General features: G+C 31.4%; 1 protein-coding gene across 7 annotated transcripts in view; it reads left to right on the top strand.

Moving 5' to 3' along the window:
* The window catches only part of LOC143248890 (uncharacterized), a 75368-nt gene extending 59918 nt beyond the window's left edge, over positions 1-15450 (top strand). For all 7 annotated transcript variants that reach the window (XM_076497813.1, XM_076497822.1, XM_076497860.1 and 4 more), the window contains 4 exons: positions 6191-6397; positions 7843-7983; positions 8688-8791; positions 8928-15450. In XM_076497813.1, coding sequence (XP_076353928.1) covers positions 6191-6397; positions 7843-7983; positions 8688-8791; positions 8928-9023 — 548 coding nt within the window. In that variant the 3' untranslated portion in view covers positions 9024-15450. The remainder of the gene's footprint in view (positions 1-6190; positions 6398-7842; positions 7984-8687; positions 8792-8927) is intronic.
* The last annotated feature ends 1368 nt before the right edge of the window (positions 15451-16818 follow it).

Raw genomic sequence — 16818 nt, 5'->3', positions numbered from 1 at the left:
AAATTTTGAATGTAATAAAGCAAAATCTTATGACATGCTCAGTACAGGCATTTCCATAATTATAGGGTAAATTAGCTTTCTAATTGAGGCTTAAGGGCTTTAAAATAATTTCCTTAACCCTTTGGTCTAAACACTGCAAGAAAAAGTTTCTAACTGGTGACTGTTCTGAAAGCAGAGTAACATTGTATGTCATTTGATGGATTAAAACTTTGTTTTTCTGTTGGTTATAAATGGTATGAAATGTCAGAGTGAATTGTTAGTAATTTGTGACAGGGAGGATGTAGAAAGGTGGAAAGGGCAATTGGGTCTGACTTTCTAGTTTATTTTTCCATAAATCAAGAATATTGAAGGCTTAAATTAGACTTTGCTGTAGTAAGTTACATTAAATTCTGTACATCATAAGATGGTAAATAAATTACAGAAGGGAGAAAACATAGAGAATAAGTTTCATGATTCTTATACTAAAGGAGATTGAAGATTTTTTTAAATACAGTGGTACCTCAGTTCTCGAACTTAATCTGTTCCAGAAGGCTGTTCGAAAACCACATCAATTTTTCCCTTAAGAAATACTGTAAATTAAATTAATCCGTCACAGACCTCCAAAAATTACACATAATAAATCATTTTAAGTAAAAATATTGCTTATTTATACCTGTATAATAATACTTACATGCATAAAGTCAATTACAAAAACTATAAACACGATATAAAAACAGTAAATGAAAATTTAACTGCACTTCTTGTGCTGAGGAGAGCTAATGGCATAAGTGAAAGGTGGTGAGGAACGTGGAGAATAGGAGGGTTATTATTGTTTTGAAGGGGAGTCACCTTCCATAAAAACATCAGGTAACTCTCTTTTTGGGGTTCTTTCTCTTTTCTGTCTCTTTGCACTGCTACAACCCGCTTGAGACTCACTGGACCTATTTCTCACTAAAAACTTGTCTAATGAGGTTTGTTTCTGCCTGCATTTTAAAATGTTTCTAAAGTAAGACATGGTATTGTTATTGAAAAGGTTTATGGTGCAGTTTGCTACAGCTTTGTCAGGGTGAAATTTTTCCACAAGACTTTGTTACTCTCCCAATTTTTCACACATTTCCGAGATTAGTGAACTAGGAACATCCTCCCTTCCCTCCTCCTCATCTGAAGACACTTCCTCAGTTGCCTTCTGTTGCTGCTCCTTTTGAAGGTCTTGGAGTTCTTCCGTGGTGAGCTCAGTGTTGTGGTCTTCCACCAACTCCTCCACATCATCACCACTCATATTCAAGCCCATACACTTGCCTAGTGAGACAATATCCTCGACAACAGGCTCAGCCTCAGAACCTTCAAAGTCTCCATCTGCTACTGAGTCTGGCCACAATTTCTTCCAGGCTGAGTTCATGGTCCTCAAAGATGCTTCCTTCCAGGCTTTGTCTATGATCCTCAAGCAATGGAGGATATTAAAGTGATTTTTCCAGAACTCTCTGAGTTCTGTGTCAGAAGTCACTTCAAAGCACCTTTGAAACAGTGTTTTGGTGTAGAGTTTCTTAAAGCTCAATATGACCAGCTGGTCCATGGGCTGAATGAGAGGAGTCATGTTAGGGAGCAAGAGCTTCACCATAATGAAATTGTATTCCTCCATTAACCTGTCCTCCAAGCCTCGTGGGTGAGCAGGTGCATTGTCCATCACAAGAAGGGCCTTAAGTGGCAACTGTTTTTCTGTGAGGTAATTCTTTACACTTGGGGCAAACACTTCATGGACCCACTCCATATAAAATTGCCTGGTTACCCATGCTTTTTTATTAGCCCTCCACATGACATTTAGTTTACTTTTCAGGACATTATTTTTCTTAAAAACCCTCCGGTTCTCAGAATGGTACACAAGCAAAGGTTTAAGTTTTAAGTCCCCACTTGCATTACAACATAACAATAGAGTTAGCCTGTCCTTCATTGGCTTGTGTCCTAGCAGTAACTTCTCCTTGGTGATGTAGGTACTCTTTGGCATTTTCTTCCAAAAGAGGCCTGTTGAACACTTGTTGGGGAATAAAACCTTTAGCTTCTACATAGCCCTTAAATTCCCTAACAAATTTATCAGCAGCGTCTTTGTTAGAACTGACAACCCTCTCCATGTCTCACCACACTATGTATGCCACTTCTCTTCCTAAGTTTTTCAAACCACCCTCTACTAGCCTTAAAGGCATCACTTGTATTAGCACTCATTCCAGGGGTGTTTTTCAGGAGGTCAGCATGCAACTGCTTTGCTTTCTCACAAATGATGGTCTTAGAAATGCTATCACCAGCTAACTGTTTTTCGTTTACCCAAATCAACAACAGTTTTTCTACCTCTTCCATTGTTTGTGATCTTTGTTTTGTAAGCACTATCACTCCTTTTGCAACATCAGTTCCTTTGATGAACTCTTTATTTTTCAGTATGGTACAGACTGTAGACTTCACCATACCAAACTGTGTAACATGGTCAGACACACGAACATCACTGTCATACTTCGCTATGAAATCTTTTTTCACCTCTGTTGTGGCTCTAACAACTTTCCTTTTTGTTTCACTGCTTTCATTATCCTTCTTTGACTACATGGTGGCTTATTTAATTGGAATATTTAGAAAAACAAGAAAAAAAGAAAGAAAAACGAGAACTTTCACAGCAGACTAGTGGGGGTGTGGACTGAGAAACAGGTGCGAGTAAAATGTTTTGGGCAAGCTTGGCGTGGGCCGAAAATGGTCAAAGGGTCACTCGGGTCATCAGTTGGTTTATTTCTGGGGTTCAGGCTACGACACCTTGATTCGGGAACTGAGTTTATGTTCGACAACAGACATTTTTTTCCCAAACAATATGTCCGAAAACCGAATCGTTCGAGAAGGGAGTCGTTCGAGAACAGAGTTACTTACAACTTTATTTACTTATAAATCTAAAAGCATATCAAATTTGATGTATTAACAAACAGATGTATCTCAAGAACAAGTTTATTTGTATACAGTGATAATTACATTTTGCATGTAACTAAAAATTTGTGGCATGCACACTTTGACCTATCTGTACCAAGAGGGTTAACAGAAACTGTGGTGAACTAATGATGATTTTCTACTAGATTTCATACAGAGAAATGTATTAGCTTATTATAAAACACTCCTTTGTTTGGTTGGCTTTGAAAATATAATTTACACTGACTTGTGTATTTTTCCGATAAAGAATAAGGTTGGAATATATGGGAAATATACACTTGTATTGAAAAATAATTTGTTTTTTTCAAAGTTAAAGCAGTGTTACTATATGCATGTAGTTTAGTTGAATGGGTACAAAGCATAAACAGGAAAATACAAGCAATATGGAAACCTCCAACCATTAATGTACGACTGCATGCTACCTGTTGTTAACATATCAAGTAGCATAATTAATATTTTGAATACTGAAGATACATACAAGTTTGCACATGAATGGTAAGATAGGTGCCCAAAATTTGGTACTTATTCTCGTGGGAAAAATATTGGTTCTCAACAGAAGAAATATTTTTTTATATTGTTATTCATTGATTTCTTGTTACTGATAAATTCCAAAATCTTAAGCAGTTAGTCAGACTATCTTCATAAGTAGAAACATCAGTTTCAGAGATAAAACAGAAGCAGCAGTGACAAACATCTTTACCCAAATGTCTGGACAGCACTGTACAGCAAGATGAAAAATGTATGGATGATTTTTTTGTCAGTGGTTTAACATGATGAAACTGAGACCACTAACATGGAAACATACCTGTAAGTTTGAATTTATATCACCATACAACCAAATGGAGTTTGCACTAGTGTTAATACTGTGAATATTTCATCAGCAAAAGTTAGACATCAAGCTATCTGTGGTTAAAGTATACAAGATCTAGTAGAAAACTGGCATTTTAGAGGCAATTTTATCATGGAAAGGGTGCTTGTCTAACACTAATGATTTGTTGTAAACATACTGCAATTTCAATCACGTTTCATTGCTTTATATTAGACAGTTGATAAACTTTCTACTTTGAAAGTCTAATGCATATTTTCTTTTTTTATTTCATCAGTGCTGTTTCTTTATGAGGGAACCCAAGTAATTAACTAAGCTCCTGATGTGGATTGATGAAATTCATTATTTTTGTTATCATTTTTACATTAACACACCTATCTATACATGTTTTAAAATCAGAATGTTGTATAATGCATTATTACATTTAGATGTACTTTAATCTACATTTACTTATCTAATACCTTCTGGTTCTGGATGTTACTCTGAAATATTTACTTTTACCCTGGGATTTATGAAGGGTGATATCTCAGTGATTAAAAGGTGCACCAAAACATTTTTTAAATAAGTTCTTTTTAATATCAGTATAAGTGTCATAGAATTGTAGCATTCAGGTACATTGATATTAAACAGGTAGCCCATAGTTTCTGCAAAATGTAGGTTTAAGAAAGATGTAAGGAATAACTGTACATGAACAGCAAAGATAAAAAGTAAATACAAGTGAACAAATGAAAAATCTGTTCACAGTGATTTTGCCAAATTGGTCAGTTTTCTGTTTAGATAAAGTAGCTGGAGAAGGATTTACTAAATCTGTACAAGACAGACAAGAATAAGAATATTATTCCAAGTCAGAAAAAAAAGAGGCCTAATGAAGTATCTTGTAATTCATAGACTACCACCCTTGAAGGTTATTCTTATGGCAGTATATTCAAGGAAAAAATCTCCAACTCATACTAACTTGTACAAGTATATGGATCATTCTTGGATCTAACATAGCCAATAGATTAGGACACTCAACTCTCTCTCTCTCTCTCTCTCTCTCTCTCTCTGAGGGTCACAAATAATGGGTTTGAATCCCCATTTCACCAAACATGCTTTCTCTTTCAGCTGTGGGGGCAGGTGGGTTATAATGTGACAGTCAGTCCCATTATTCATTGATATAAGAATATCCCAAGAGTTGGTGGTGGGTGACAATGACTGGCTGTTTTCTCTCTAGTCTATCACTGCTACATTAGGAATAGCTAATGCAGATAGCCCTCGTGTAGCTTTGCTTGACATTCAAAACAAAATGCCCCTTGAAGTGGGCAGGTATCACCACTAGACTGGTGCAGACATTAGAAATAATTTATATATACTTTTTTGAGATAACAATTCTTATACAACTTTTATACCTAAAAATGAGCATTATTGTATGTTTACAAAGGTTTCATAAATGCATGCAGAAGTATTTAGAAAAGCTGCCTGAATGTACCCTATTACATATATATTTGAATTCAATTATAGAAGAGTGAAATTGTATTTATATTGCAGCAGACTCAAATAAATTTCAAAACCAATTAAAACACTTTAAAAAGTTAATTTTTCTTGGAAGAGTTCTGTTACATTTAGTTTAGAAATAATGTATTTTTGTATTAAGGATAACCAATCAAAACACTTTAAAAAGTTAATTTTTCTTGGAAGAGTTCTGTTAAATTTAGTTTAGAAATAATGTATTTTTGTATTAAGGATAACACTACTGGAACTTAGGAAAAACTGTATACATACACACTAAAAAAATGAAAGAAAATTGTTTGTGTTAATTCCCTTTAAATATTTTATTTTCACAAAGGTTCTTACAATAGTTAACTTGATACTGTGTGCTAATACAAGACATTTTAAAATGCTGTCAGATCTAGATAACTTTAACCAATTGTTTAAGCCCAGGATATTGTTTTACTCTGAAAGTCCAGTTCTGCAAGTTTATTATACAATTTTCATGTAAATTGTTCCTTTTACAATTCATTGTGGTATAAGTGACGTTTTATAGAATCTTTATGCATGTGTGTGTGTGAAGCTCACAAGGTAATATGTTTAACCCACATTGAGAGTAGATGCAGAAAAAAAAAGAAATATAGCTAATAATATTTACTCCAAAAAATTACATGCATTGTTTTATACAGGTCTACCATTATGACAAACTGCATAGGAAGCAAAAGTAAAAAAAAAGACTTTCAATTTTACCGAAAAGTATCTGAAAGCAGACAAGTATTTAAATTGTAATTATGATTTAATAATGATTCATTTTTTTTTAATAAAACCAAAATTATTTAGTTGTACCAGTCATAAAAGGATTAACTAATATAAATGCTAGTTATTTCCTGGAATTAAACTTGAACTGCAATAGTAATTTAATGAAATTCTTATGTGCATGTATGTTATTTTTATATTAAACAGAGATGTTGACAAAATATGATACTCCAGGGGTCAGTGCGATACCTCACCACCATCATCCTACAGTTGGACAAAAGGGTGATTCTAAAGATCGGAGAGTGGTTATCATAAGTGATCCCACACAGTCAGACAAAAAAACGAAAAAGTTAGCCAAAGATTTTGTACACGAGTTTCACAAGTCTGTGTTAGAGACTACACAGCAACAGCTAGGTAAGTCACTAAATTTTGAGTTCATTATGTGTTGTTTTTTAAAGTTTGTAGGTGGAAATAAAACTTAGTTGTAATAAAAATAAATTTGTATTTAGAATACCTACTTTTAATTTTGTTTCAAAGTTATAGTTGTTTTTAGACTTAGGCCACATAAAAATGTGTGGTTCCAATTACTCAACTGACTATTAAGAAATTCATACTGACCTACAGTTCTAAAAGGACAAGATTTCAAATTGTTAAAAAAGATTCATATAACCAAATGAGAGTTCATACACTAGATTCAGTTTTCAGTATCAATGTATCTAGTGTGTTACACTAAAATTTTCATTCTGTCCTACTAGATGTTTTTAAATGTGTCCCTTTCTCAACTTTTTATCACAAGACCAGGAAGAGTTTGATACAAACCATTGTAAAGATGATTATGGTAATTACAAAAACAGTTTAAAACAGGATCTAATGCCTTAAAGTGTATACACTTGTACAGGAATCATCAACATCCACAAACGTTTTATGAAAAATACAAACATTTTCACTAAAATCTCTGAAAATAGATTTTCTGTTCCACTTTGTGGCTGTTTATTGCTCTGCCAAATGCCCTCTAAATTTGCTGCACTTTCACTGCTTCCTATACACAGAAAGATGGAATAAGTGAAGGGTGTGTTTGCTATTACTGGCATTTCTCTCACTGTATGGAGCATAGTAGAAAAATGGCAAAATTAAAGCCTGAAATGGTAAAGTTAGTTTTATTAATTCACAGTTCATTAACTTTATGTTCTTAGTTTGTGCAATCTTACATTATCAGTATCATTTTTTTATATTAACAAAAAAATAATATTCCATGGTACTTACAAACCACTATTATTTTGTATCATATGTGTAAGATGTATGTGTACATATATATACATGCTAATTTATTTGATTCATGTACCAGTTTCATTTATATTTTCATTCAATAAATTTAGTTAATTTAGTAATAATAAAATACAATGTTATGGGTTTATTGCTTGTTAGAATACTTTTTAGTAAAATATTTTTTTCTATCAACCTACCCTATTTTGAAAATTGGTCTTACTAGAACATGCACACGTTTTTATTTGGCTTTAGAAAATTTATCTGCTGATTACCATTAAAAAAACTGAACATGTATATTTAGGACTGCTTTGTGGATGTGTAAGTCTTATAAATGCATATAGGGATCAAGTACTTTTGTATGTTTTGTTTGTCAGAAGTTTGTACATGTAATGAGAAAAAGTTTTACTTCATCCCTTACAACTAAAACTAGACACTAATAACATGCTCACTTAGTGGTTAACCACTCACAACCTGAATTATCTGTGAGACCAAATAAAATTTTAATGAGTAATTTTTGTTCTACAGTATTGAAATGCACTGTAGAATGCTTTAGAAAAAAAAAAAAAGATAAATTTCAAAATCCTTATATACAGCTGAACAAAGTCGCCATTGGTCAGCAGAGAGTAGGACAGAGGTCACTCCATCTCCAACAACATGTTCTTCTGAAAAAGTAGAAAACTACCATTGGCCTGGGATTGAAATAGTAATGGAAGCTTATGAATTTTACTTAAAAGGTGAAATTAATTTCCATATATGGTATCAAGTTGCAGTGATTAATCAATTATACTTTTGGTAATGTTTTTTTATAATTATTATTATTATTATTATAAGAAATTAATAAATACCTTTTCATCTAAAAGAGCTTTTAAAAATTTTGAAAAGAAGTTGTCTTCTCATCCCACAGAATAATATATTTGCCCTTGTATACAAATTGTTGCTGAACTTTTAAAGCAGTTTTTCTTTATGTAATGTTTTTTGTTTTTTTTTTAACTTTGTTAGTGATACACAAAGAACTTCTGAAAAAATAAATATTTGTTCATGATCAGTTTTATTGGCAACGTTATAAAATGACACATGCTGAAGAGAAGATGAGTTTAATGAATAGTGTTATGAAGATACAAAGATTTCAAGACATGCATATTTTTTTGTTCCTTGTAATCAAATATAATTTTCCTTATATTTATAGTATGTGTCTTAGAATAAAATGATTTTGTAGGCTAAAGGAAAGGTTCTAGAATTAATTACTTTCACATACAAAAATATCAGTATTTAGATACACTTGGTGTACTTCCCTTAAGATAATACGTATTTGAGTTTGAGATAAAAACTAAAATTTCATTATTTTACAAGAATAATGCAACAAGTACACATTTTTAGTCAGTTTTTACAACACATTGCATCAGTTGAAAAAAAACATTTTGTTTATTTAATTCTTCAGAACAAAAGCAAGAACAAGAGTTTCTGATGGAAAGGTGCCAATACTTAAAGAGAAAAAACCAAGATGCCAGCCTTGATGCAGAAAGGCTCTGCTATCGTATGACCGTAAGCTTAGTTGATTTTTATCAGTAGAGTTGATTATCTGACATACCTACAGTACAAATATATGTAATTGTGGAAAGTATTTAACAAAGTATTGATATTTATGATGTAACCACTAGTTTTTATCTGTTGGTTACAGGAACTCCTAAAACTAAAGCAACGACTTGACGAAGAAAGACACAGACACCAAGTTTCAGTTGACAACTTAAAGAGGTTTCTGCAACTAATGAGATAGTGACTAAACTGTTTCAAATAATGCTTCAAACCTGTATGATGTGATAGGATTTCTAAATAATATTTTTAGTGTTTTTAGCATTCAGCAAAGAAATAGATTATTACAGAATTTTTAGTTTTACCACATTGTAATGGCCGTTACTTCATAGCTGGCCAAAGACAACCTTGTGTGTTACAATAGCTTTGTGATGTATTACTTTCTTAGAGACTGCTGTAACTTTTATATATTTTATTCATTTGATAAGGTGAAGTATCGTAATAGAACGACATTCACTGCTAAAATTATTTATTGTTTCACTTAGTGTTGTTAACTATGAAGGACCAAGATGTCAAATAAGGAAACAAATATTGATAAAGGTTTTTGCACCATAACATTTTTTTATTGTATACATATTTTGGTGCAAACTTTTTATACTGTTCTGATAAAGATTTTGCCATTAAGTTGCTCATTGTTTTTAAAAAAAGCTTTTAATTATGTGCCGACCTTTGTTTAAATTTAGGAATTTTTGTTGCAGTTTCAATTAAAATTCAATTTCACTTAAATAACTGAAGTTTATATTGAGCATATTTGTAATAAAAACGAAACACAAATTCTAAGTGAAGGAGTAATTTTAATCTTTAAAACTATTACTTCATTTGTCTTACAGCTTACATAAACTCTAATGTGTGTGCGTGAGCGTGTATGTACATATATATTTAGGTGGAATTTTTTGTCATTATCATTATATTACACTACTTAGTAAGCCTTAATCTCCACAGTGAGAATAAAAAGGAATATTCAAAGTACAACAATGTATGTAGAATTTAAAAATTAAATAATAAAATGCACTTTGACAACATACAACCACAACCATGTAGACTTCCTTGATTACGTTTTGTTCATAGAAAATTTTCTAGTTTTGTAATTTTCACATTAGATTTGTTTTTCAAAGATTTGTAAAAGACCTTTTGTGATACTTAAATCTACTTTTATGATCACTAGAATAACTCTTCAAACTTTTGTTTTCTTACAGAACTATAATGTAATAGACACAATGCATTTTGCATCTCTAAAGTAGAAAAGGGATTCAGAGACTGAAATTATTACCACTTGGGATTCCAGCCAGATGACATGGTTTAATAACATATACCAATGCTCATTGAATAATAATTTTACCACTAAATATACAGAAATCAAGGTAAAGTCTCACTGTGATTTACTGAGTTCAAAGCAAAGAAAGAGAATGTACATGAATTAATAAGTGCACAAGATGGAAGATGGCACCCTTATTGGAAAGTTAACTATCTCAAAACTCCTAAGAACTAGTTATGAATCAAGTAAACTAGTTAATTTTTTTCTTGCTTGATACACTGGGTGGGCTTGAGCTTGAAAGTGAGTTAACTGAGAAAACATAGCATTATTAACAAAATTCTCTGCATCATTATTGGTCATTTCAATAAAAAAGATAAGGGGTGAAGTATCCTTAAGGGACCATTTATGTAATTCACTAGTATAAAATATAACTGTCCACTCTCAAATGCCATTTTCATCTTTACAAAAGTCTTTTCCATGGGAAGGTACACATAGATTTATTAAGTAATTAAAAAAATAACTTTTTATACGTTTTTAGCTTTATGCATTATTATATATATATATTAACACATGTGACACAATTAATATGGTGGCAACAAGAAGGGTAATACACAAAACACTTAAATGTTAAATATGATAATCTCTAGTTTACCGAGAAGAAATATAATGTCTCATGGTAATTAATTGTGAATAAAACACTCCAAATAAGATAAAGGAAATGTCCAGTCCTTTTAATAATTCAAAAATATATGGATATTGAAGATATTTACCCAATTATTGTGTTGAAGAGTAATTTGTTTAACTCAAAATAAATACTGTTAGCTATCAGTAACATTAGATCTAGCATTTTTCACACTTAAGGTAACAGCAATGTGTTACTGATTATATTAGTACAAACTTGAAACACATTATATGCACTAACATCAAAATGGTAAAGGTTCCCACATTTGCTCAAAGTTAAAATAATAAATGATAAGCTATCAATTAAAAAAAGTTTGCCTTAACTGCCAAACCAGTAGCCAAATTATTGTATTGCTATTTGGAAAGTGAGCATTGCAGTGACATTTTAGACAATGCATCTACTAATGCCAGCCATGTTAATTAATAATTTAGCAGCTGTTGCCCCATATTCTATGAATATTATTCTGTGAAACCACTTGATTGCTGAGAAAGTAAGGGTTGCAGCTCCCTTTTAGTCCTGTTAATCTTGTGATAAACAAACAGTCCCAAATTTATAATAATCAAGTGGATATTGCACAATTTAGTGTGTATATTTCATAGAGAAGCATCACTTGATAGCTGGGAAGATGAGAAAAATCACTTTTACTATTATTGGCTGTCCCAGTTGATGGTAACTCAGCAAAGGTCAAGAGGTTGGCATCTTGACTGACCAGTGGATCTGTGATACTGCTTCTCCACTGGTCTTTCTTTGCCTGGCTTCTCTAGATGACCAGACAAGTACTGCCAGAATCTTCCTATTCATCCAGATACTTGATTGAGTCAAGCACTGAACCATGCAGATGCTGCACCAGATATTGTCTCTATCTGAATTTGTTCATTCCAGACAGCAAGCTTTATGAAGTATTTAAAAAAAAGTAGTTCAGGCCTTCCTTGACTCTACCCTTATATATTCTGGAAGGACCTATGGGGGTAGGTGGCTTAAACCTTTCTTCTGAAGACTATCTGCTAAAGCAAGGCTGATACATTCTGAATGTTAAAAGTATAATATAGTTGGTCAAAGCAAGAGCCACAACACTTGAAGGAACATTGTTTCTGTCCCTGAATGGCAGAGTGATGAGTTACTAAGTGTAGATTGTTCATTAGTCTCTATTTTTAATGTATGGTTAATTGTCGTAAAACCCTTCAAAAGACTTGGTAAACATAGGAGAAAATTGTATGAGTTAAACAAAGAACTTAAAATTTACTTACAAACCTTGGGGTTTAAGCTTGAGAGAGAAAGAGATAAGTGAGAGAATATAGCATTATATACAAACTTCTGTTATGCCATTCCTCATTGGATGCACATTCGACCTACATCATTACTAATTATATTTTTGAGAAATTACAATTTTAAGTTAAATTGATATATTTGTAGACATTACTGCTGTTTCTCTATATAGTAAACCATAAACATTTGTTTTACTTTCTGCAGTCACCAGTTACTCCAAGAGATCTTTATCAATGATTACTGTATATAAATATGTATGTATATATACATTTAAGAGACATGCATTTTTATATTTATTAACCTTCTATTGCATACTTTATGAAAATATGGTGGGAAAAAATGTTTTATTTGAATTTCCTTCTTGTGAAATGTATTTTGGTAAGTTATAAATGGGTACATTACCTAGAAACAAGCATGTTTAATTGAGAAACCAACAAACATAATTCCATGGTTTATTCAGACTATTATCTGAAAGTAAGAGTGTTCAACTATAGAAATGAAGCATTTGTGTGCATTAAGTAAAAAGGGGTGGTTAATATTGATTCAGGTCAATGTATAATGTGAAACTGGTTTTAAAATTTGGTATTAAGATAACTTATCTTTGATTTGTTGTATTTCTAAGACAATGAATGACTGTGTGGTAAAACTCGGGATTTTGAAGCTGATTAGCTGAGCAAATTATAAGAGTGACAGACGATCCCTTAAAAGGGTTGACATGGTGCTACTGACTGGCTGCTTTCTTTATAGTCAGTAGTTCAAAATTAGGGACAGCAGCAGATGGTGTTAGTAATTTTACCATAAGTACAAAATACACTTTTAAAAAGTTGTAAAAACATTACTTTTGAGTTATTTTAAGAGAGTAAATTTATAGACATGTTGTCATTGAAAAACATTGTGCATGTTAAAAATATATGCATAACTACATTAAGATGAACTTATCAAATATGTAAAGTCTTATCAATATTAATGCTTTCTGTCTTATTTTCACTAGATTATAGTTAAGATAACAGTTGATAATCATCTGTATATCAGTATCAAAAACACTGGTCGTACGTACTTCTTTTGTCAAGAACCTGTTAAGCAAAAAAAAAATTTTTTAATGAAAATATTTCTTGTAAATGTAGAAATTAATAACACAACAAAGGTAGAATTTCTGTAAAAATTGCAATTTGCCAATGAAAGCTCATGTGCTTGTCATTTTACACTGAACCAGTGGGAATTTCTAAAAGCAGTAAAGTCAAAATAGTTATTTTGAAAGCTACTTTGAGGTCTGTACATCAAATAATTCATTTATGATTGTAAGGTCAACTGACTTCTTTTATTTGATTACCTGACATAAAAGATATGTATAGTAATATGCCTGAGAACCAATATGAAGCACAGTATATTCTACTTTAGAAGAAAAAAAAGTCTGTAAAATGTTTTTTTTAATACAAACACATTACAAAATGTTTTATTTTTAACTAAAAGAAAATCTTCACCAGGAAGCAAAATTTGTGAAATATCACAAAAGTTAAAGTAGAAAATATATTCTGAAATACTGTATACATTTGAAAATAACAGTATGTCTGAACTGTTGATTTTGTGCATGAGTGCTAAAATACTTCCAATGGTATAAATTTTAAAATGTATCTTAAATCTTCAAAATGCTTGTTTTATTTATAATTTTATTAATTATTTTGTTTGAAAATTGCAATTTTTTTATTGATTTCAACTAATATGTCATTTGTTTGCTGCTGATAACATTTCATCTGTGACAGCCTTCTTGTCTTACAAGTGAACCAGGACTGCAACACAGTCTTATGGAAAAATCTTGTAATGAGTTCAAAACACTTATTTGTTAATGTAGTTATTATTTCATTAAGTATTTTGTTATATATTTTAACTAAGATTTTGATAAAATGCCATGCAAGTTGCAGCTTTTTAAATATTTACATTTACAATTATTTCACTTACTTGCTTTCTTTTTCCAGCAAAATTTGAATACAAATAAATCTAGAATTTTATTTTTAAAACTGAATGAAAAAATTATAAAGCAGGGTAATCTTAATGAATGCCACAGCTTATTAGTAGTCAATTAATAAATGCAATTTTAAGCTTCATTATTACATAATTTTGATTTTTTTTTCTGTTGGTTACACCTAAACAGTTAGATTCACAATATTTTAAGAGTGCTCTTGGTCAGGCCAACATTTGAAAATCTGTTCTGTCCATGTGTTACTTCTATTCATTTACATGAAAAAGATGCATTTTGAATAAAGTAATATCCCTTACTGATTTTATCATATTTTAAAGTAAGCAATAAGGAAGTACAATTTCACATTATATGCTTTATGAATAATATGTGTAGCATTTTTATACTATATATATTTGTACAAGAAGCAATTGAGTAGCATGAAAATCCTCTGATGGTTTTACTTTGATTATGAAATGTAGTTAATAAAGGATATCTATGTTCAGTATAAATTTCTTGGGTCACACTTATAACTGTGATCAAGCAACATAACTACTTTTAAAATTTATTATAACTGTAATCCAAACTGAACACTCCTCCAAAGCTTTATTTACCTTAGACAATAATAGCAATTAGTTTCTTCAAAAGCTTGTTTTATTCAATTTATGAGCAACTCCTCGAATGTTGTTACAGATATTAAAGTTCCAAACAAGTATCTAGCTTTAATATTATGCTAGGTCTTTCACTTTCTCACTGTTGAAAGTTTGCTTTTTAGATTTGGACAGATGTGACATCCAACTTTGGTTTATTGAATGTTTGGCTTCAGATTTTTTTACATCACAATCATTTGCTGATTTTAGGCCAGAGGTGTATATTACTGGTATTTCATATTGACCAATTTGTCTTTCAAGTTACCCATTATACCTACTTCATTAATGTATTTTATTATTTTGAAAAATATATGGTAAAATAATAAATATTACTTATTATCTTTGCTACATTACCTATAACTATATTAGGAGTAGTTAAAGGCCTTAAACCTGCATATATCATGTGGGCACAGCTTGATCTAATTAAACTGTTTGAATCTGTCTAGAACTTAAACTGCATTAAATAAAGTATGAAAATAACTTGGCATTCATAATGTGTAAATCATAATAAATGCATGTGTCTTGAACTGCACTGCAACATTTGATTATCCACTGACTTGAGTATGAGAATTATACATAATATATGGTATTCATACAGACAGCAAAGGCCAATTTCAGTTAAGGGCAATAAAAACCATTATTTTTAAAATAAAATGCTGAATCTGTGTACTATGTATTGCATTGTGATGTATAGTTGTTTATCCTGTAGTGGATACTCTTGTTAGTGTTTTAATTGTGTTTTTAAGTCGAGACATTTTGGCAAATGTGTAATCATCAGGAAAGAATAAAATGATTTTACACCCTTTAGTTACACAGCCACTTTTTTTTTTACTTTTTTTTTACCAGGACCAAAACAGTTAACCCAGAACAAGAGTTACTTAACTCAGCGTTATGACTGCTTTTAAGGAAAGGATTAGTTTCCATCTTCACTTTCCTCATTTAAAGTTTTAAGCTTATATTGTTTACTAAACCTGGCCTCTAACTTATGCCCAGCTACCAAAGGCAGCATTTTTCTTTAACTTGCTACTCATGCATATCTTTTGTTCTAGAAAATATTGTTTCTTCAATTGGGACTACAGGTTTGTGTTTTTTTCTCAAATTCACTGATTTCTCTTAGAGTAAATGAATAGGAAGCTGCAAAATAGTGGGAGGTTAGCCAGAAACCACCATGAAGAAGAGGTATGAGCCTGACACAAAAAAAAGATTAGACACAAAATTGTACAAGAACAAGTATTTAATGTGCTGTTAAACTGGAGAGAGATTTTTTAGAACTCTCTCAAAAGTCCAAGTTTTAAGTTGAGCTTAAAACTAGTATTAAAAGTGAAAATTAAAAAACAAAATAAAAATTAATTCTCAAAATTAATCTATAAAATATGAATGGGGAAAAAGCCCAAAACTAAAATCTAAACCTATTTGAAACATTAATGTATTAAACACTCTCTAGGTGCAGTCCACAATAGTAAGTCTTCAGACTTGTGATGATAGAAACTGCATTTTGATACACGTAATGGACACGATACAGATATCCCATTGTGTAACTTTATGCTTAAACACCAAACTCTTTTAAGTGTATGTGATTGAGGGGCATTCTCATATCAACAAAGGGTGTCATCTGGCTTATCGTCAGAAGTAATCACTGTTACTATCTGTTGCATGTGTCTTGGTACATTAATCTTTTCTAATTGGACAATACATGATGCCCTTTGTGACTCAAACAGTCCTGCAAATAACTAGAATATGAGTAACTTGGTTCTCCTGACTGATTTTCTGTGGTAAGTCCAGTTAAAAGTATACAAAAAATTTTCAAAAATTATCTGGTAAACGAGGAAGCAAAAAACAATAGAAATTCCAACCACATTCTTTATGATGTTGATTTCTGTCTGATCAATTAGCATTTACCCTGCATTATGATACTGCTTTATCTCCATATGTTAATTTTTATATTTCTTCTATTGACATGGAAACTGGGTTTGTCATCACTTTAAAGTTGAACTTCTGCTCTCCAAAATTTTCATAGTTCTGAGGTATTTCACAAGATCATTGGTTCTTGCATCGTCCAGTTCAATTCTGTTTTTACGATCATTTTCTGTCACTTCCTATTCAGTCTCATTTGCCGTCTGTCTATCATGACTCAACTTATAAATCTTATCTTTTAATCTCAATTTTATCTTG

Source organism: Tachypleus tridentatus, chromosome 1 (genome assembly GCF_004210375.1).
Source record: "Tachypleus tridentatus isolate NWPU-2018 chromosome 1, ASM421037v1, whole genome shotgun sequence".
In the NCBI taxonomy this organism is placed as follows: domain Eukaryota; kingdom Metazoa; phylum Arthropoda; class Merostomata; order Xiphosura; family Limulidae; genus Tachypleus; species Tachypleus tridentatus.
This window is presented reverse-complemented; position numbering and strand designations above follow the sequence as displayed.